The sequence below is a fragment of the Cervus elaphus genome, chromosome 15 (assembly GCF_910594005.1).
Source record: "Cervus elaphus chromosome 15, mCerEla1.1, whole genome shotgun sequence".
In the NCBI taxonomy this organism is placed as follows: domain Eukaryota; kingdom Metazoa; phylum Chordata; class Mammalia; order Artiodactyla; family Cervidae; genus Cervus; species Cervus elaphus.
The window spans coordinates 73338815-73361597 of record NC_057829.1 but is presented as its reverse complement, the minus strand read 5'-3'; the positions used below and the strand labels follow the sequence as shown (position 1 = coordinate 73361597).

Sequence of the window (22783 nt, the reverse complement as noted above, 5' to 3'; positions counted from 1 at the left end):
TCTGAAATTTGGAGGAGATAATAGCAGCAAGGGCAGCTAAAGCCTGAAGACTCAACAAGGTCACACAGCTTTGTAGCCAGCAAAAGAAAGACGAGGACGAAGGTCTACCTCCTTACGCAGGGTTATTTCTGCTATGCCTCTCACTCATAAATGCATTATGACCTTGAGGCTCTTGCTGCTGCTTCTGGTGAACTACTGTTCTTCAAAACCAAGTGCCACACAAAAAAAGTAAGCTTTTACATAATGACAACAAATCCAAGAACTCCTAGGGTTCTGTTAAAAACCTATTTGAAAGGTTCCCACAGAATATGTGGAGAAAGCAATGGCACCCCACTCCACTACTCTTGGCCTGGAAAATCCCATGGACGGAGGCGCCTGGTGGGCTGCACACCATGGGGTCACTAAGAGTTGGACACGACTGGGAGACTTCACTTTCACTTTCCACTTCCATGCATTGGAGAAGGAAATGGCAACCCACTCCAGTGTTCTTGCCTGGAGAATCCCAGGGACGGGGGAGCCTGGTGGGCTGCTGTCTATGGGGTCGCACAGAGTCGGACACGACTGAAGCGACTTAGCAGCAGCAGCACAGAATATGTGGAATTCAGGTATTAAAAAGAACTGACAAGAATGACTACAGTGGATTGGGACATATTCAGTACATGAAAAAATAATGAGTTTACAAGATAAAAACAAAGAGTTAAACAAAAAAGTTATCTCTGGAGATTGCTAAGGTGCCAATTCATTACTCAGAAAATTGATAAAGCAAAAGCAAGCATTTATCCCATCTTTCTAGTAAAGACTTTATTTGAAGGTAACCAGAAAGTTGATGAAAAACTGTTCTTTAAAGAAGAAAAAGTTAATAAACAACAATGATAGAAAATCACTATTTTGGGAACACCTAATGAAATAATGATCAGGGCAACAATCATCAATAACTGTTGAACTATTAAGTAAAAGGCTGATATATTTGCATTAATGTATCAAGATGACATCATCTGAACCCACTGACCAATGTTATCACTAGCATGGGGCAATTAAAAATAATACTGATATAACAGGAAATACACAGCACTACCTATGAAGTATCTGTGCCTCCAAAAAAAAAAAAAACCTGAATATAATCAAACCCCTATACCTGTCAACCAGTTTACAAGAAATATGAGGGCAGAACATGTTAAATGACACCATGAAGATTCATTCAGTCACATCTAGAATGTGGGAAACTGTAAGAAAAATTATCCAGTTTCCCAGGTTCTACAACAAATAAATGGCATTGAAAAAAAAGTGGGAAAGGGAAAACTAGAGAAGTACAGTTGACCCTTGAACAGCATGGGGGGTTAAGGATGCCAACCCTCCACAAAGAGACAAAAATCTGAGTCTACTGTTACAGTCAGTCCTCCCTATCTGCAGATTCAACCAACCATGGATCATGTAGTACTGTACCACATATTTAATGAAAAATACCTACAAATAAATGTACCTGTGCAGTTCACACTTGTGCTGTTCAAAGGCCAACTGTACTTAAAAGGTACAAACAAATGTAATGTAGACTTCGGATTCTGATTCAAACACACCAATGCCTTTTTTGAGAAAAATCTATCAGAGACTAGGTGTTGCTCCTGCTGCTGCTGCTACTAAGTCGCTTCAGTGGTGTCTGACTCTGTACGACCCCCATAGATGGCAGCCCACCAGGCTCCCCCGTCCCTGGGATTCTCCAGGCAAGAATACTGCAGTGGGTTGCCATTTCCCTCTCCAATCAGAGACTGGGTGTTAGATGACATTAAATAGGATTATCCAATTTTATTGGGTTGGCCATAAAGTTTCTTTGGTTTTTAAGTAAAAATACAAGACAGATTTTTCCCTTTCACCAAGCAGTTTACTGAACAACAAATTCAGTTTTGTTCCACTCCCTTCTGCCACTTTTCAGGCAACTTCATAATTCCATCTTCCTAAAACTTTGTAAAAGGCACCTGGAACAGTTCTTTACTGAAAAAGATAGTCTTTCAGAGAACTAAGATTTTTTCCATTAAGATTTTGTAAAGGCTGAAATAAATGGAAATCAGAAGGTGGAATGTCTTGTGGATATAGCGGATGAATCAGAACTTCCCAGTCAAGCTGGAACAGTTTTTGCCTGGTCATCAAATAAACAAGCAGTCTTGTGGTACCCTGATGGACGATAATGCGTTTTCTGTTGACTAATTACAGATGCTTTTCGTTGAGTGCTGCTCTCACTCGGTCTAACTGGGAGCAGTACTTGTTGCAGTTAATCATTTGGTTTTCCGGAAGGAGCTCATAATAGAGGACTCCTTCCAGTTCCACCATATACACAAGATAACCTTTGGATGATGTGCTTGGTGCTTCAATTTGCTTGCTCCGCGATGTCTTCCATTCCACATTATTGTACAGTATCCACTTTTCATTGTCCATCACAATTTGATTTAAAAACAGAATGCTTTTGTTATGTTTCAGCAGAGAATCGCATGCAGAAATACAGTCAAGTACCTTCTTATGTGGAACCCAAACAAAGCGATTAACATAATCAAGTTGATGCAAATGATCTTCAATGCTTGATTTGGATATTCTGAGTATGTCAACTGTCTCCTTCGTGGTATAACATTTATTGTTCTCAATTAATGTCTCAATCTGATTGTTATCAACTTCAACCTGACTGTGAAGCATTGTCCAGCAAGAAATCTCCAGCACAAAACTTCACAAACTACTTTTGACATATTTGATTAGTCATGGCAACTTCGCCATAAACTGCACAAATCTTTGTGTTTCAGTTGCATTTTTACCTTTCTTGAAATAATATAATATTCTGAAAATGTTTTTTTTCTTCCATCTTCAATATTAAAATGGCTACATGAAAATTCACTAAAGTTTTTAAAAGTATGCACACTGATATGAGAGCTATCACAGTACAATCTAATAAAATTGTTGTGAGTGAAATTAAAGACAACTAAGCAATACTAGACCCATCTTATGGAAAAAAATCAAATGAACTTTTGGCCAACTCAATATTAATTTTATGGGATGTTATAACAGTATTATGTATTTTTTAAAGTCCTTTTTATTAAAGATACATACTGAAGTATTTAGGAACAAAATGAAATGTTACCTGAGGTTTGATTTTAAAAACTTCAGAAGAAATGGTCAGGGCATACAGGTGGTAGAGAACAGGTGAAAAAAGAATGACAATATGTTGACAGCTGTCCAAGCTGGATGATGGATACCTGAGAGTTCATTATTCTATTTACTTTAGTATATGTTTTAAATTTTCCATACTAGGACTTCCCTGGTAGTCCAGTGGTTAAGAATCTACCTGCCAATGCAGGAGACATGGGTTCAATCCCTGGTTCAGGAAGATTCCACATACCTCAGGGCAACCAAGCCCATATGCCACCACTACTGAGCCTGGTCTCTAGAGCCCAACAAGAGAAGCTACTGTGATGAGAAGCTTGTACACTGCATTGAAGAGCAGCCTCGAGGAACCTCTAGACTACAACTAGAGGAAAGTGCTTGCACAGCAACCAAAAATAATAAATTTTTTTTTCAAATTTCCATAATAAAAAGAAATTTTACAAAATTTTCTCTTTTGTTTCAGAATCCTCAAAACCTTGTGAGCTCTAGTTTCCCAAATATGAAGTGACCAGAGTTCACCTCTGGGATCTTTTATTGTGGTGTGAGGCCTGATGTGGTGGGAGCTATAGATGAACAGATCAGTAAAATTCAAACAATTACAATTTCTTTTCTGGTTGTTTTTCTTTAATTCTGCCAAAGACAAATGTTCTGGGACAGATGTAACGAGAAATGGAGGGTGTCGTACTTTAAAATACAGATATAAAAATTAACATCACCAGTAATAAAACATATCAACATCATGTATCTTCCTGATACAATGAACTAAGAAGGGCACAACATCACTTCTGTGGTATTTCTTCCCTCAAATATGTAACACCTCGGTCTAACAGAAAACATCAGATAAACCCAAATTGAGGAACACTGTATAAAATAAAATAATGACCAATATTCTTCAAATGTGTCATGGTCACGAAAGAAAGACTGAAGAAATATTTCTAAGGCAATGGAGATCTTACACCGGATCCTGGATCAGACACAGAACATTATTAGGAAAAGTAGTGACATCTGAATAAGGTTAATAGATGAATAGTATTGTATGAATGTTAATTTCTTGGTTTCAGTAGCTGTATTATGGTTACATAAGATTAAAATTAGAGGAACCTGGGTGAAGGGTATATGAGAACAATTTTCTACAGAAAGCTTACAACTTTAAGTCTAAAATTTTTTCAAAGTGGAATATTTGATATATATATATATATATATATGTGTGTGTATATATATATATAATCAAGAAAAAATGTTCTATAGTTCATACAGGCTTTGCTAGACAATGTTGTGACTGCTGCATACAGTGTTGGTGTAGAAGAAGGAAGCAAACACAATGCCACCTATCCTACCCTCTCTAAATTCAGAGACAGGGATGGTTTGTGTTTCATTAGGGAAGAAGCTCACTGCCTACCTCGCTCTGAATCAGAACGATCTGAAGAAATAGTTGATCCAATGCTATCCATTCGTATTCGTTCCATCTCTTGAGGACCCTGCAGCTGTTCCAGTCGCCGCTTTAAAAATCTCTGTTCTCGTTCCAAATTCTCTAGCTGGTGCTGGCTCTTCCTTTCAGCTTCTTCAAGTTTCTGAAATGATACAGTGATATTTAAGTTTGTGTGTTGTACAGTACAAACAGTAAAATTGATTCCTAACATCTCAGAAGATTTATTCTTTGACAGAGAAAACATGAATGACTATACAAGTATATGTGTGTGTATAAAAACATACATAAGTATGTATTTTTAAACATCAAAACTAATTTTTTCTTCACTTTGTGTGTGTGTGTGTATAATGAATGCTACATTACTATAACAATATGGGGTTTTCAAAGTCTGTCAAATTATTGCCATAAAAGAGAAAACTGCTCTGCAGCACAGCCTGATGGAAAAACACTGAGGGACACAGCCAGAGTCATCTCCACCAGGGGGCACAACTGCCTTCCTTCGGGTATCAGCAGAGTAACTGTTATTTTCCTGGTATTCCCAGCTCTTAAAATGGCCATGCTGTCAAAACAATTTAGTGTGATCAGATTATGTTGTTCCTATCAGATTAGCGTTAAATTTTCAGAAAATTTCTCTTGAGGTCAGTTATTAAAGGAGAGCATTGTGAGCTAGCTAATATATGTGAACAGAAATCACTACTAAAAAGAGAGCAGGACTGACAGAGTCATGTGAAAATAAGATAAAAAAAAAAAAAATTCCTACCTTGATGTGTGCTTTGGCTTTGTTGAGCAAACCAAGTGTCGTGTGCCTGGTGCAATCTGGTCCTAGTGGAATCAGAACTTTTAAGCGTTCTAAACACAGGCGAAGATGAGCTCGTCTAAGAAAGACAAAGGTAAGTCAAATCAGCAGTCTGAATATTCCACTAAAAACATCTTAGAGCCTATTTTAAGACAAATAAGAACTTGCACATTATTCAGTTTCAAAAAAGTATCTGAATTCAAGTGCAGGCGTGCCTACTCCTGGCTTCCGTCTCCTGCCACTTTTGTTGTACACGGCAGACATTGGTCACTTCAGATTATTATCCCCAATGGTAACCTCTGTCACAGGTGATTTAACCAGTCCCATAAACTTTCTCAACTGTATTAATGTCGAAGTAGGAAAACATTGGGCAACTGTATTTGATTTTGAATGTATAAGACCAAAGGCTAGGTTAGAGGTTTTCAGCTTCACTACCCGAAAAGGCTCATAAATTTCCATTTCCTCCCTTCCACCTTTCATTCACACACACACCGTAGCCATCCTATAGTGTTTATATTATTATGCATTAGTTTAAACCATATAAAATTTCTGATACTCAGCCATTTCTCGCTTATAAAAATGACAACTTCATATGATCCAACACAAAAAAAACAGCAAAATTTTGTGGCCAGTGAGGATAGGGTGAAACAAAATACATGGCTCTAAGGTCAATTCCAGGCACTGAATCAACAACCTATAAAATAGTCCCCTGCTTCCTAATATCTAAGTGTATCAGCTATCATTAGCTTTTCCTTTTTATTTCTCTGTCTCCCTCTCCCCTCTCTTACTACCCACCTCCCATATTCTACACCTGGAAAAAAGCCAGGTGACAGAATTCTTCACCAAAAGTCACTGTACTCTTTAACGCACTCATCCGGTGGGCTGGATAGGGAAATGTTTCCTGTATATGCTAGCAGAGAGCCTCGTGAATGTACATTCCATGTGCCCTGTGTGCTCTGCTGTGCTGTGCTGAAGTTGCTCAGTCATGTCTGACTCTTTTTGAGTCCCTGGACCATAGCCCGCCAGGCTCCTCTGTCCATGGGGATTCTCCAGGCAAGAATACTGGAATGGGTTGCCATGCCCTCCTCCAGGGGATCTTCCCAACTCAGGGATCGAACGCAGGTCTCCTCCATTGCAGGGGGATTCTTTACTAGCTGAGCTACCAGAGAAGCCCATGTGCCTACCCTACAGGAACTATGATTACCATGATGAGAATTCTGGATACATAATTTCACCCTGAAACAATATTAGTTTACATATCTGGTTCTGCAGTTCATAATGTACAACTTAATCCACAAGTTGGTAGTCTATCTGAAAAGAAAACCCACGTATGTGTTCACAGATTAGCCCTATTCCTTAAAGAACTATAATTGAACATTTAGCAACTGTGTCAACTGCCGCAGGACCAAAACACATCCTCCATTTTCTCCTCAAAGACGGTCAAACGGTTTACTAGCTCACCCATCAAACTATGCTTTCTCTGCCTTACTACATAAGAAATAATGTCAAGAGAAATTCTCAAATGCTAGCAAGTTCAAGGAGAGATAGCAGAAGGCAGCCAATTATGTCACTGACAGGCAAGGATGTTAACGGTAGTGAAGTGAGGTTTGGCTGATGAATTGTCAAGATTCTTCTAGTACCTACTAGCCCAGCATAGTTAGAGGTCTGTTAGTATTTCCATTCCAAACCTCTTTATTGAGGTCAATAACTCAAATCTAGTAATTGGCTGCAGGCTGAAACCTGACATACCTGATGTGGATAAAGAAAAAAAATTTTTTTTAATTTTCCTTAAAAGTTTATCAATGGATTCCTGGTTAATGAGATTTAACAATTTTAAAGTCACTCTCCTCCCCTGATGTACAAACCAAAATCACAGAATTGTAATTTTTAATTGGAAAATTTCTTAGGTGAGGACTCTCACATGATCACAGGCTAAAACTAAACAAAATAAGGTCCACAGTAAAAAGGGCCTTTAAACTCTTCATTAGTATTATTATAGCATATGCCTAATAACTGAACTCATATGATATGACTGGAGGGTGGAGAGAGACTGGTGGTTCTCTTGCAATAATTAGAGGCTCCCAAGAGGGCTTTGAATTCAATCATCTAAAAAAAATTGCAAAGTTAACAAGTATTTTGCCAAAGGAATAACTTGTCATATTTAATCCCAGAAATTCAGTACATATGTAGAACTTTTAGTTTAAGAAGTTTCAGATGACTCCTTACTACAGTTGTACATCAAGAAAAAAATGGGGGGGGGGTGCAGAAAAAAATGTGTGGGTCAATTTTCTGTTTTGTAAAATCTAAAAGTCATATTAAAATCTAAGCAGAATGTACTGCAACATGGATAAAAGTAGAGATTATCATGCAACATGGATAAAAGTAGAGATGATCATACTAAAAGTAAATCAGAAAGACAAATACCATATGATATCATTACATGTGGAATCTAAAATACGTCACAAATTAATATACCTACATATAAAACAGACTCACAGACACAGAGATCAGACTTGTGGTTCCCAAGGTGGGAGTAGGGGGGCGGGAGAGGTATGGGCGGGAGAGTCTGGGGTTGGCAGATGCAAATATTACATTTAGAATGGATAAACAACAAGGTCCCAGGGATAGTACAGGGAACGATTTCCAATCTCCTGGGATAAACCAGGAAAAGAATACTTTAAAAAAAGAATATATATATATATATGTATGTGTAACATATGTGTGTATGTATATGTATATGTGTAACATGTATGTATAACAGTCACTGTTGTACAGCAGAGATTGGCACATCAGTGTAAATCAACTAGATAAATAAAAAATGATAAAGATGAAAAAGATGAATAAAATGAACTATCCTTTAATGTGAAAAAATAAAATCTGGGCAGAAATCAACTAACAATATTAAAATGTTGGTTTTCTCCTTTTAAAAAATCATTCAGTTGTATATTTATTACATGACTTTTGTGTACTCAGCAATGTTCTGGATGCTTGAGTGGGAGAAGTAAAAAAAGAAAGGTAAATTTTAACAGTTTACAATCTAGACTACAGAATGAAATATATTTTGTTTCAGTTGGTTCACAATGAAATGAGTCATACAGATATCAAGGGTGACAGAATCTAAATGAAAGAAGAGATTATAACTGAAGAAGACAGCCTAATAAAAGAGGTTGAAACTTAAAGGATACTGAATTTGTTTATGAAAAAAGCAAGGTAATTAAAACAGTAAAAAATTTAAAATTCAAATATTGGGACCAAGTTTAAACCTAAAATTAAAAATACTTTAGATTTTTTCATTCACAACAAAACAACTGAGTTGGAATTCAATAAGGAAATATCAACCAAGTTCAGCAGTCTGGTGATGTACAACAGCACTGTCAGATCAGGAACTGCCAAGGCCAAAGGAGTCAAGGTGTAAGTAATGTCTAAATGAGCCAGGAAGGCAGACTGCCCCTCCAAAATACTGTTAGTCACTACTGAACATTTCTTCAGTCAAGTCAATTTTTTAGATCATTCTTTAAAATTGAAGTGTAGTTAATTTACAATGTTGCATTAGTTTCAGGTGGACAGCAAAGTGATTTGGTTTTATATCTATGTGTGTGTGTGTACACACACACACTTTTTTTTTTTTTCAGATTCTTTTCCATTATAGGCTACTACAAGATACTGAATATAATTCCCTGTGCTATACAGTAGGTCCTTGTTTGTTTTATATATAGAAGTGTGTATATTTCAAACTCTAATTTATCTCCCCACCATAATTTTATTTTCTATGTCTGTGAGTCTATTTCTGTTTCATAAATTCATTTATATCATTTTTTCAGGTTCCACAAATAAGTGATATCATATGATGTCTTTCTCTATATCTGACTTACTTCACTTAATCTGATAATCTCTAGGTTCATCCATGTTGCTGCAAATAGCATTTCCTTCTTTTTTATGGCTGAGTAAGATTCCATTATATATATGTGTGTGTGTGTCTATACACACCACATCTCCTTTATCATTCATCCCTTGGTGAACATTTAGGCTGCTTCCATGTCTTGGCTATTATAAATAGTGCTGCAATAAACATTGGGGTGTATATATCTTTTTGAATTAGTCTTCTCTGGATATATACTCCAGGAGTACAATTGCAGGATTATATGGTAACTCTGTTTTCACTTTTTTAAGGACCCGCTATACTGTTCTCCAGGCCTCCCAGGTGGTGCTAATGGTAAAGAACCTGCCTGCCAATGCAGGAGATCTAAGAGACATGGGTTCGATCACTAGGTCAGGAAGATCCCCTGGAGGAGGGCATGACAACCCACTCCAGTATTGTCTGGAGAATCCCATGGACAGAGGAGACTGGCAGGCTACAATCCACAGAGTCACAAAGAGCCAGATATGACTAAAGCGACTTAGCGTGCACGCATGCTGTTCTCCATAGTCCCTGGACCAATTTACATTCCCACCAACAGGGTAGAAGGGTTCCACTACTGAACATTTCTTCAGTCAAGTAGTTTTAAATGTGTTCCAAGATACAGTTTATACCAAGAAAACATACCCTGAGATATGTCTTACAAAGGCCAGTGATGCCATTGTCCATATTTTGTAAGTAGGGTCCTCATGAAGAATGAGTGTGAATGATGTCCTCTGCTCTTCTAAGGGGACAGGTATATGTGGGGGAGCTAAATGTTATTTCCTCCAGTTTTTGTATTAATACTTGTAAGTGAATCAGGCATTAGGAGAACAGAGTAACAAAGGGTTAATGGAAGTTGAAAGGATAGCAGCTGACCAAGGCGGAGCCACACTTTTCAAAGTGGCCATTCAAATATACACAGTTTTTCCATGTGCTTATATGCCCCTTTAAGTAAATGCAATGGATTCCCTGTGACTGTAAACTGGAAAGTTAAATTAGAAAAATCCATTATCTTCCATATGTAAGTTTTTTCTCTTCAGCAAATTACAAAACGAATTGTATGACAGAATTCTTCTTCCCTTACAATGGTGCTGTGCTGCTCTCCACCCTGTCCCCCAGTCTCCCTGCTGGTAACCAGATTGCAAGCTTAACCACCAATGACCTAGAAAGGCATATCTTTTGATGCCATCTGGTCCTTTCTTTTCTTGCCTTCATTCTCATGTGACTGGTGGCTCTGGAGTCTCCTGGACGGAGTTGCCAAATCATGAACTGTAAGACGCTGGCAGAAGAAAAAAGGACAAGAGACAGAGAAGAAAAAAAGCTTGGTTTGATTTGAAAACCCTTATGTACTGAGAAGAAACTTGCAAGTATCATAAGATGATGTTTTTCAAGTCGTCACGGAGTGGAGGAACCATGAAAGGCACGGTCCTGCACCGATAGTCAAAGTATAAGAAGGTTGGGGAAACTTAAGGCTGTTGTTCTGAATATTCTGATGAACACTAGACTAACAACCAATAGGAAAAAACCTAGCATTGTAAATTTACATAGTTAAACTTGATGGAAAAGAATTTAGCACCCTGGTTAGCATTTACTTTTCACAACACATTGATAGCTCAATAAAAACTATACAACTAAAATCTTTCCTAATTTAGCATGTGTGACTGTAAAGCAAAATTAGAATTAGACACTGTAGCAGGAAACGCCCTGTGAGAAAACTGGAGTCTCCTTGCAGAGAGTGAGGCAGCAAGACAATGAAAAGATAGCAAAGTAATTTTATTTTCAAAGACACTTTGAGGTCTGTTTTAAAATGAGATATAAAAGTGGGTTTTTCCCAGGGGAAGAGGCAATTCCCAGTGACTAACCCTGTTAGAGAGAAGGTCCTATCAAAATTACCCACACCTTCCAAAAGGGCAAGCCCCTTGTGGGAAAAGGAACAATTAGAGTCTGTTTGGCTTTTATTTTGGTAGATTGGGATCATTTTTCCCTAAAGGAACCAGTGCTGCTTTTGATTTCAAACCTTGTAAACTTTACTGCCAAACTGAAATATCACAGAACATGAGGGGAAATGATTTTGCTATAAAATGGCCCCTGCCAGTAGCTATGATATTTTAAAGCATAGGTATATCAACCAGAAGAGGCACACACAGTGTTGAGGGGAGAGAGAGGAAAGAATTCCCTTTCAGAAAAAAATTGCAAGTATCATATGATGATGTTTTTCAAGTTGTCTCTTGAAACTCTTATTCCTCTGCCCAACAACAATAAGAAATTTAACACCTGCCCAGCCTCACAAACCATCCGTTGGCTGATGCCCTTGGAGGCATGGTCCTTCACTGAAACTTGCTTGTCTTTCATTCCTCCACTATGGGATACCAAGACTTTGCCAAGTAACTAAATAAAAATGGAAAACAAGTCAAGTGATAGGGACAGTACTTGTATTCCTCTCTGTTGAACGTTATGCAACGGGCTGAGTCCTCCCTTGAGCCACATTCTTCAAAGCTGTAGTGGCTCGTGGCCAGGTTTCCCAACTACACAACACTTCTGTACATGACAGCAGCTAGCTGCTTATCCCACACATTTTATATTCCAGCATTTCTCTAAAATGTAACATGTTGAGAATTTTCTGAAAGTCTGCAAAGTTACCAAAAACAAAAAACAAAAACCTGCCTGCTTCCTTTTCTTATTAAAAAATGACATTAAAGATATTGCAGATCCAGAATCCAAGCACAATCATGCTACTCATGAATTTTATTTACAAAAACTGATATTATATACTGCTGTTCAGCTTATCCTATTTGTGAAATAAGCTTTAGGCATGCTATTCCCATAAAATGGCACATGATAATTATATGTTTCATTTACAGTCTATGTACTATCTACTTCATAAAAAAATAAACAGACTATTAACTCCCAGTGAGCAACATGGTAAGCGGCATTTCCCTAGCATCAGAATTGACTGTGGTGTCACGGGGTTTAATGAAAACAAAATTAAAACTTAGGAGAATAGCTAGGACCCTCTTCTCACTCTTCCAAAAAAAAAAAAAAAGCTGCTTTCATTAATATTCCCCTTAATTCATTTGGTATCTTATAAAATAACGAGATAGGAATATCAACAATTGCTATAATGAAGTTGTAAATTATATAAACTACATAATATTATAATAATATAAATTGTTCTATAGTCACATTATCCACCTCACCACTAAAGGGCTCATCTATATACAAGATAAGGAATAAAATCAGTAAGGTTGAGATACACATTACTCATTCCTCAAAGATTTTTTTAAAACCACTTTCTCCCAATAAAATCAAAGTAGTTCTACTCTGGGTTAGGGAGCCGACAGTATTTAAAGCCAGAAAGTTAAACACAGTAGGCCTTCCAGAAGTCATAGTTTTCCTCAAAGATTTAGGAAAAAAACACTATTTTATACAGAAACAGAGATAATGTAAAGTGTATTTTTAAAATAAAAACTTCAAACAAATCTCTCATTATTTCACACTACAACCAAGGGCCTCCAGGAATCTATGTTAAACTATTAAAGCAAATTACCACAGATTACTATAAGAACTTGGGACTTCAGAACATCAATTCTGGATTACTGTTGGGATTATGTTTTTCAAAGGTTTAGAGAGAGAGAAAAAGCGGGGGGGGGGGGGCGCAAGTGAATGGGCGAGAAATGTGAGTACTCAATAAATTAATGATGACAAATAGTGGCATATTCTTTCTTAAGCTACACAGATTCTATATAGGCCGAAATTTCATTTACTCTTCACAACTCAGAGATATGAAGACAATTAACTGCCAGTCAATAACAATGACCATCCGCAAACAACAAGCTACACCCTATTATGCCCTGAATTACATGCTGTAAAAAATTTTTAAAGATGACAGTAGTAATCTTTATCTGTCTGAAGACAGACAATCTGTCTTAATCTTACCTGCCTACCATCCTTCTAGCCTCACTGGTCACTATCCATTCCCTTTTGCAAAACTCTTCCACAAACCAAAGGTTTCTATTTTCTGATTTCTCTACCTGGAATACCCTTTCCTCCACTGTCCACTGGGCATCTAACTCATTCATCAATCCACAAACTACTGTTTCTTCCATGAGGGCTTCTTTGCCATATCACCTTTCTCAGATAATAAACACTTGATTTTTACACTAATCACATTATATTCTAATTACCTTCCAGCTTAGAATGAATCCATACTTTTTAGTCATTTCAGTTCTTCCAATAACCAAACAGAAAAATGGCCCATGGTGGATAGAAAAGATGTAACAATTTCCAATGGATATTTCTGGGCCTCTCTAACTCACCCACCACTTCATGGGAAATAGATGGGGCAACAGTGGAAACAGTGGCTGACTTTATTTCTTTGGGCTCCAAAATCACTGCAGATGGTGATTGCAGCCATGAAATTAAAAGACGCTTACTGCTTGGAAGGAAAGTTATGACCAACCTAGATAGCATATTAAAAAGCAGAGACATTACTTTGCCAACAAAGGTCCATCTAGTCAAGGCTATGGTTTTTCCAGTGGTCATGTATGGATGTGACAGTTGGACTGTGAAGAAAGCTGAGCACTGAAGAATTGACGCTTTTGAACTGTGGTGTTGGAGAAGACTCTTGAGAGTCCCTTGGACTGCAAGGAGATCCAACCAGTCCATCCTAAAGGAGATCAGTCCTGGGTGTTCATTGGAAGGACTGATGCTGAAGCTGAAGCTCCAATACTTTGGCCACCTCATGCGAAGAGCTGACTCATTGGAAAAGACCCTGATGATGGGAGGGATTGGGAGCAGGAGGAGAAGGGGACAACAGAGGATGAGATGGTTGGATGGCATCACCGACTCGATGTACATAAGTTTGAGTAAACTCTGGGAGTTGGTGATGGACAGGGAGGCCTGGCGTGCTGTGATTCATGGGGTTGCAAAGAGTCGGACACGACTGAGCGACTGAACTGAACTGAACTCACCAAAGTTGATGTAGTAATACAGGGGCCTCAAAACAGTATAATCAGATGGCAGGCCAACATTCACGAGTGACGTGCTTACAGATGTCGGAACTCTTATACTTTGGTGTGCAGCTGAGGTCACCACCAAAGACAACTACATGTAGAGTAACTGACAATTCTCCAACCAACTCTTGTTTAGGGTTGACATCTCTCTTAATAGTGAAGCAGAGGACTGGGAATTGCAGCCATTACAACAGAGTAACTTATTAAAGTACTGACAGTGATGGGGGACTAGGATAAAATAACAATGTCAAATACACAGATAATTTTTTAAAATCCAATATTTTTGGTCACCACCAATATCAACTTTCTGACCTTACTAACAGGCCTCCTAGCATGCAGATCATCTGACTGATTTAAGTTTGGCCTCTGTTCCAGCTGTTGCTCAAGAAATGATGGTAATGACAACTATGATGACAGGAAGGCAATTATTAAGGAGAAAAGAGAAAAAAAAAAAAGGTAAGAAAACCCAAGTATGAGAGGGGAAAGTCTAAAAAGAAATACTCCATACTGCAAAGGGGGAAAAAATTAAATGAATGTTTTTTAATCTCATTTGATAACATGAGAAACTCATGTTTGCATAGTGTTACAAGATCCCAGGATTACTGATCACTTGAAGCCTATAGCATAGAACACATACATTTTTTTATTGACCTGCATTCCTCTCTAAGGGAGACGACTATTGATAGCATTTGAAAAAAATTAATTAAAATCTGGTTCCAGAGGCATATGTTCTCTACTAAAACTTCCACAAGGAACCCAATCTCCAAAGTGATTTAACAGATATTACTCACTTGATGTCCATTCTATGCTCAACTTAGCTTCCATGCATACATCTCATTCCCTCTCTTATCTGTTTACGAGGATTTGGTTTTTTTCTTTAAAAAGAAAAAAACAAAAAACGATCACTCATTCACCATATTTCTTTGGTCACACAAGAACTTTCTGTATTCCAAGTTTCAAAGTCTGGGAAATAGGGCTACATCACTGGTGAAAACAGTGGCAATTTGTTCTAAATACAAAATAGCTTATTTTCCTTTGGCAACTCTCCAGGGTTTTGGGTGGAGGGAAAGGATACTTCTCTCTGGAGAGATCAGGCTCTGAACCTGGCCTAATGTCAAAACTTGGCTGTGGGTGGGAAAGAAATTTTTTTAAATTATTTATCTTTCACATCAGTTTGGAAACTGATTAAAGATTTTTGCATTATTAACGGTTTTTCTACTCTCCAGTCTTTTGTTGGTGTTCATCCCTATTCTGGCAGCCCCCATTGGCTGATTTAATGGTACCAAGGGGCTGAGAAGTGTTGCTGTCCAAAAGAAAAAGCATTCTCTCACAGGGACTGGGAAGGCAATCTGCAATCACAACAGTAGCTACTTGTTAATTTTCTATTTGAAACACAGTGATGTCAATAGCATTGTACCCTGCCAGCCACCATGGGGTAAAGTACATTTTGAAACCAAAACAAACTTCCTACGTGCTGGTAAGTCAGATTTGAGACACGGAGATAACGTTCTTTAAGACACTGCCCTAGTTTTATATACAAACACACACACAACAAGCATTAGTCTACTATTCTGCAAAAGCTGAAGTCTAACTCTCACAGCTGCATTCATACCCATTGCCCAGTACAATTTATCAAATCATAGTCCAGGATGGAAGAGGGAAATGAAGAAATATTGTTACTGATCTCTAATAAAATGGCGATCCTATTTAGCACAAACAGCACACTCCCAGAATGCTTTGTTATGTAAATTTTCACTTGGAAGCAGAAAATGAAAACAGCATAACACCTTTAAAAATAGCCCCACTATTAAGATGTGATTAGTGTAATAGTTCACTTTAAGGAGGTGTATTCACTTAGGAGGAAAGACACCTTTTCAGAAACGCTCTGGTCTAAGAATTAATGCATCCCCGGAAGATGAATATTCACAATTTGGACTGAATATAAGTAACCTGAAATAGAGAGCTGAATGATTAGAACTAGTGACCATACTTGCCACTGGCAGACTGCACAATGGTTTGATATTGCTGGACATCTGCCAATTTAGTCATTCTAGCTAGGGATTATTTTTAAAGACGCATTTTAGCAAAATTTCCCCAAAATCAAAATGCAGGGGCTTCTGATTTTGTTTTTGTTTGGGGAGGTAAAATTTGGGGCAGGAGAAGGGTAACAAAGAGCAATTGTTGGTCAGTGTATAATTTTTAAACTATTAATCCTAAAGTATTTGTAGGACATTCGGAATCTCTAGAAGAATAAAGATACACAGAATTTTAAACATGCCACAGTCTTGAAAATGACAGAGAATTAATGTTTTCATTTCAAAGTTACTTAAAACTCCTGATCTTTCTCTTTCATTATACTATATCACTCTTTTTTTTTTTTTCTGACCACAAAGGGCCCAACTGAAGAGTAGTTTTTGAGAGTTGCTTCTGGAGGCAGCTTCACATTACACCTGGCACCAATCTTGGGCATGCTCTCTTCTGATAAAACAGAAAATTTTTTTTATTGCTGTATTAGGGCACTGACAGATAAGCATTTTTAAGCAGGTAGAAAATGAACATGCTTTAAAAACTACTGTTAAAAACCCTTCTGAAAAGGAAAGGTATTCAAAGAATTAACAATTACAATAGTCTCTTAAAAGACAAACTTTACCAGTAAAAGACTGGGCTCAAATTAAGACTGGGTTGCAACACTACACTTTGTGACTTGTTTCTATTTTGTCTAAATCTTACTTTGACTCTCCTCTGGATAAGCCCAGAAAAAAATTAAATGAGAGAAGAATCAGAGAGCTAATATTTATTTTTCATGATTCCAGCCACAACTCAATACCATTATAGTTTTTTGTTCAAGAAGATCTACTACAAGAAGTGCCATTACACTTTGATTCTGGAGAACAGAGCTGAAAAATCTATATTGTTCAGTGGATTTGAGAAGGAAAAGTCAGGCAGAGCGAACATGTTCCATTTTGTTAATACTGCCAGTCAAAATCCTGACTGTTCATCAGGGGAGGCTGTGTGGCTCTCTCGCCTAGGTATACCCCAACAACAACATAAAAACTGTTGATTCAACCAAAGAAGGTGGTAGAGTTTGGAGGTTAAGTTTGCCCAACAAGGTTATAATTCCTTTCAGGTATTAGAAATATTACAAGGTGAAAGTCTTGAAACATCTTTCAGGATCACCAACATCTCTAGTCTCAGGAAACAAAAGATACATGAAGGATCCTTTGAAATAAAGGAAAATAAGACTCCAAATTTTATTCATCATTCTTCTAAACACACCAATATTTCCTGAATATTGCAAGCCAAAAAATACATGTTTCTTCCTTCATCTGACCCAATACATGCAGCAGTAAATGCCAACTGCTTTCAAGGGAGTTCTAAGAGCCCAGTATCACCAAATTGTTCTTTAGGAAAACCCTCCTCCATTTCAAAAATAGCAGTCTTGCAAAGTCGTTCAGCTCTATCTAAATTGTGTTATGTTTACAAATGTTTTAACTGCAAAGATGGAATTTCCAATTGAAAAAGAACCTTACTTAGAAAAGCCTGAATTTTTTTTACAGCTATGCCAAATACAAGCTGTTCTGTAAAGAAATAATTGTGAATCAGCCTGGAATAAAGTGAATCAAGACAGAAAAACCATACAGACATTACAGCCCTAGAGAAAAATTCAATAATTGGTCACACCACTAATTCAAATGCCAAAAAGTAAGTGTGTGTCAGTGACGCCAACAGGCTGGACAAAACTTAAATATGATGGTTGTCCTCCATGACAATACCTATATATTACAGAGATATATCCCTAACATCTTCCTACTAAAGCCCAATAGCAATGTTCTTTCAAAGAATTGATCTAAATTGGTTTGCTTTTATTTTCATTTTTTATTAGGGTAATAAATAGTTAGCATTCACTGGGTAAAGCGGGACTGTCCTTGTTTTTCTTACTCTGAAAATTCCTCCTTTAAGATTTCAAAACTTCAAAGGAGTATACTTTCTAATTCTAGTCCATTGTGATTTTGGTGAAAAAAATCTTAGCTGTACTCCTTAATTTCCAGATTTCTCCCTTGTTCTAATTTAGGTATTGCATTTCCAGATTTAAAGGATAATTTCTCTCATTTAATTTTAGATTATTTGAAGGCTCAGCATTGTTCTTACTTTGGGATAAAAGTACTAGAAGATAAAGGAGTCTATAAAAACAGATTTTTTGGTAGTGGCATAAAATCCTATATCAACCTCCCAATCAGTTTTCAGGCATACTTAAAAGCAACAGGTTGTATGCTGAAATTTTTTTTTTCCATTTATTTTTATTAGTTGGAGGCTAATTACTTTACAATATTGTAGTGGTTTTTGTCATACATTGACATGAATCAGCCATGGAGTTACATGTATTCCCCATCCCGATCCCCCCTCCCACCTCCCTCTCCACCCGATCCCTCTGGGTCTTCCCAGTGCACTAGGCCCGAGCACTTGTCTCATGCATCCAGCCTGGGCTGGTGATCTGTTTCACCCTAGATAATATACATGTTTCGATGCTGTTCTCTCGAAACATCCCACCCTCGCCTTCTCCCACAGAGTCCAAAAGTCTGTTCTGTACATCTGTGTCTCTTTTTCTGTTTTGCATATAGGGTTATCATTACCATCTTTCTAAATTCCATATATATGTGTTAGTATACTGTATTGGCCTTTATCTTTCTGGCTTACTTCACTCTGTATGATGGGCTCCAGTTTCATCCATCTCATTAGAACTGATTCAAATGAATTCTTTTTAATGTCTGAGTAATATTCCATGGTGTATATGTACCACAGCTTCCTTATCCATTCGTCTGCTGATGGGCATCTAGGTTGCTTCCATGTCCTGGCTATTATAAATAGTGCCGCGATGAACATTGGGGTGCATGTGTCTCTTTCAGATCTGGTTTCCTCGATGTGTATGCCCAGAAGTGGGATTGCTGGGTCATATGGCAGTTCTAATTCCAGTGTTTTAAGAAATCTCCACACTGTTCTCCATAGCGGCTGTACTAATTTGCATTCCCACCAACAGTGTAAGAGGGTTCCTTTTTCTCCACACCCTCTCCAGCATTTACTGCTTGTAGACTTTTGGAGAGCAGCCATCCTGACTGGCGTGTAATGGTACCTCATTGTGGTTTTAAATTGCATTTCTCTGATAATGAGTGATGTTGAGCGTCTTTTCATGTGTTTGTTAGCCATCTGTATGTCTTCTTCGGAGAAATGTCTGTTTAGTTCTTTGGCCCATTTTTTGATTGGGTCATTTATTTTTCTGGAATTGAGCTGCAGGAGTTGCTTGTATATTTTTGAGATTAATCCTTTGTCTGTTGCTTCATTTGCTATTATTTTCTCCCAATCTGAGGGCTGTCTTTTCACCTTGCTTATAGTTTCCTTTGTTGTGCAAAAGCTTTTAAGTTTCATTAGGTCCCATTTGTTTAGTTTTGCTTTTATTTCCAATATTCTGGGAGGTGGGGTCATAGAGGATACTGCTGTGATTTATGTCGGAGAGTGTTTTGCCTGTGTTCTCCACTAGGAGTTTTATAGTCTCTGGTCTGACATTTAGATCTTTAATCCATTTTGAGTTTATTTTTGTGTATGGTGTTAAAAGTGTTCTAGTTTCATTCTTTTACAAGTGGTTGACCAGTTTTCCCAGCACCACTTGTTAAAGAGGTTGTCTTTTTTCCATTGTATATTCTTGCCTCCTTTGTCGAAGATAAGGTGTCCATAGGTTCGTGGATTTATCTCTGGGCTTTCTATTCTGTTCCATTGATCTATATTTCTGTCTTTGTGCCAGTACCATACTGTCTTTTTTTTTTTTTCTTTAAAACATGGACTTTATTGAATTCTTCTTTGAACTGATTGTAATATCTTATTCATTTCCTTTTTTTTTCATTTATTTTTATTAGTTGGAGGCTAATTAGTTTACAATATTGTAGTGGTTTTTGTCATACATTGACATGAATCAGCCATGGATTTACATGTATTCCCCATCCCGATCCTCCCTCCCACCTCCCTCTTGATGACTGTGGCTTTGTAGTATAGTCTGAAGTCAGGCAGGTTGATTCCTCCAGTTCCATTCTTCTTTCTCAAAATTACTTTGGCTATTTGAGGTTTTTTGTATTTCCATACAAATTGTGAAATTATTTGTTCTAGATCTGTGAAAAATACCATTGGTAGCTTGACAGGGATTGCATTGAATCTATAGATTGCTTTGGGTAGTATATATGCTGAAATTTTTAAAAGTCAACAATCTATGGTTGATGTACTAAAGTAGGCATAAAGTTTACAAAGGCACAGGATTTCTCACAGATATATCTTGTTCAGGGTTCTCTGTTAAAGGACAAATTGAGGAGCATTCAGATGAAATATAAGTTACAAGGGTAAATACAGGATTGCAAAAGTTACTTGGCTCTTCATCATAAACGGCTTACTAGAATAAAATGAGTACTTCAACAGTACTCCAAAACAAAATGACATCTAAGTGATTTCTAGAGAGCTAAGAAAACAGGCCTTTGGTGTTATCCTTATTTCCCTGAAGCTACAGCAGATATATCTTCTCCAGTTGAAGGTCGTGACTGTTTTCACAGACACTTGGGCCTTCACCTACACTGCACTACACAGGAGGGAGAGCCCAAGTAGACACCCCTTCATGGGGAAAACACAGCATTAACAATGACACTGTATTTTAGCTGTCATTAGAGACACACCAGGAAAGCAACTATAGAGTAAGAGAATAAGAAGGCCTTATCATATTCTCTAAATGTGGTCGCAGGCTTATAGCTGTGGAGAAGGAAATAGCAACCCACTCCAGTATTCTTGCCTGGAGAATCCCAGGGACAGAGGAGCCTGGTGGACTGCCGTCTATGGGGTTGCACAGAGTTGGACATGACTGAAGCGACTTAGCATGCATGAATGCATACATTGGAGAAGGAAATGGCAACCCACTCCAATATTCTTGCCTGGAGAATCCCAAGGAGAGCGGAGCCTGGCAGGCTGCCATCTATGGGGTCGCACAGAGTCAGACACGACTGAAGCAACTTAGCAGCAGCAGCAGCAGGGTCATATCTATCTTATCCATGCTAAATAGCTAAAAAGGTCTACTTTCACCCCAGAATAAGTGACAAATTATACTTAAGTGACTAAAAAACAAGAAAGTTTCAGGTGCAGCATTTCTCTTGCAAACCCTTTCAAACATAATGACAATGTCTTAAAACCAGTTCTGGCAAACTCCTACAGAGAATCATGCAAGTCACAGAAATAATCACTCCTAAGATGTTCATATCAACTTCAGCCCATGATAACCCCTTGCTTTGAGTTTACCTCAACTCCCATCTGGGCAACACATAACTTAGCAATTAATTACATATTATTTGTAGGGGCTTTATAAAATCTTTTGTCTTCTACCTAATTGGACTAAAAATCCTCAAAAGCAGGGCCTGGAATTTCTCCTTCTTTTATCCTATCCCCAGTACCAAGCACACAGTCAAAGACTAATAAATGCTTGTCAGTTGATTTGTAATTATCTTTATTATCTCTAAGAGTCCACTGTCAGTGCCAGGAATTAAGCCACTTCAAATGAACTCCCGGGCTTCTGTGGTGGCTTACTTGGTAAAAGAGTCCACCTGCCATGCAGGAGACCCAGGTTCATTCCCGGGGTTGGGAAGATCCCCTGGAGAAGGGAATGTCAACCCACTCCAGTATTCTAGCCTAGAGAATCCCACTGACAGAGAAGCCTGGCAGGCTACAGTCCATGGGGTTGCAGAGTTGGACACAACTGAGCAACTAACACTTCCACACTTTCACAAATGATCTCCCATTTCCGCACAAATATTTTTAATTAGAAAACATGACCTTGGGGTTAATAGTATGTAAGACTGTTAAAGAGACATTATCATAGACATCTGACTATTACCAACAACTTCTGTCATCCTAGATTGATATTCAGAGGAATATCAAAACAAATTCTAAATTTTCAAGATCATGGAAGTCTGAAACAAATCCTAAACCTAAATTTTCAACATACTTCTGAGTTAAAAGTGCAAAGGGTAGAGCAGGGGGAAGAGAGAGGTCAAATTGTATCTTGTTGGAAACAGTAAAACTGCTGCTAAAAGACAAAAATTGTTTACTCCTAACCACTGTTTGTTGGACCTGTACTAGCATCCACCCAACTCTTCAAAGTACTCAAAGCTCTACCAAAAATGTTGAGAAACCTCCAATTAACTTTCACCTTCTCAGCAGAGGTAGACCATTTTGCAAATCGAAGCTGCGAAGTTTAAACATATATCTGAGCTTGCTAACTCTAAATCAAGAAATCCTAGATAGAAGTAAAATATGTTTCTTTATATTATTTCTAAAAAAATTCCTCCATAGAGGACTACTATCTGAAAAAAAAAATTTTTTAAATTTTAAAGTACTAACCAGAAAATAACCTGAAGTTAATGTTTAAAAATCCATTTTTCCTATTCCATTCAAATATTACTAAACTAAGTATGTGCACTATAATTTTA

General features: G+C 37.7%; 1 protein-coding gene across 2 annotated transcripts in view; it reads right to left on the bottom strand.

Moving 5' to 3' along the window:
* Positions 1–22783, bottom strand: part of MXI1 (MAX interactor 1, dimerization protein) — an 87720-nt gene that overhangs the window by 3835 nt on the left and 61102 nt on the right. For both annotated transcript variants that reach the window (XM_043924744.1, XM_043924745.1), the window contains exons 4-5: positions 5331–5445; positions 4541–4712 (exon numbers count right to left, since the gene is read on the bottom strand). In XM_043924744.1, the coding sequence (XP_043780679.1) occupies positions 4541–4712; positions 5331–5445 (287 nt within the window). The remainder of the gene's footprint in view (positions 1–4540; positions 4713–5330; positions 5446–22783) is intronic.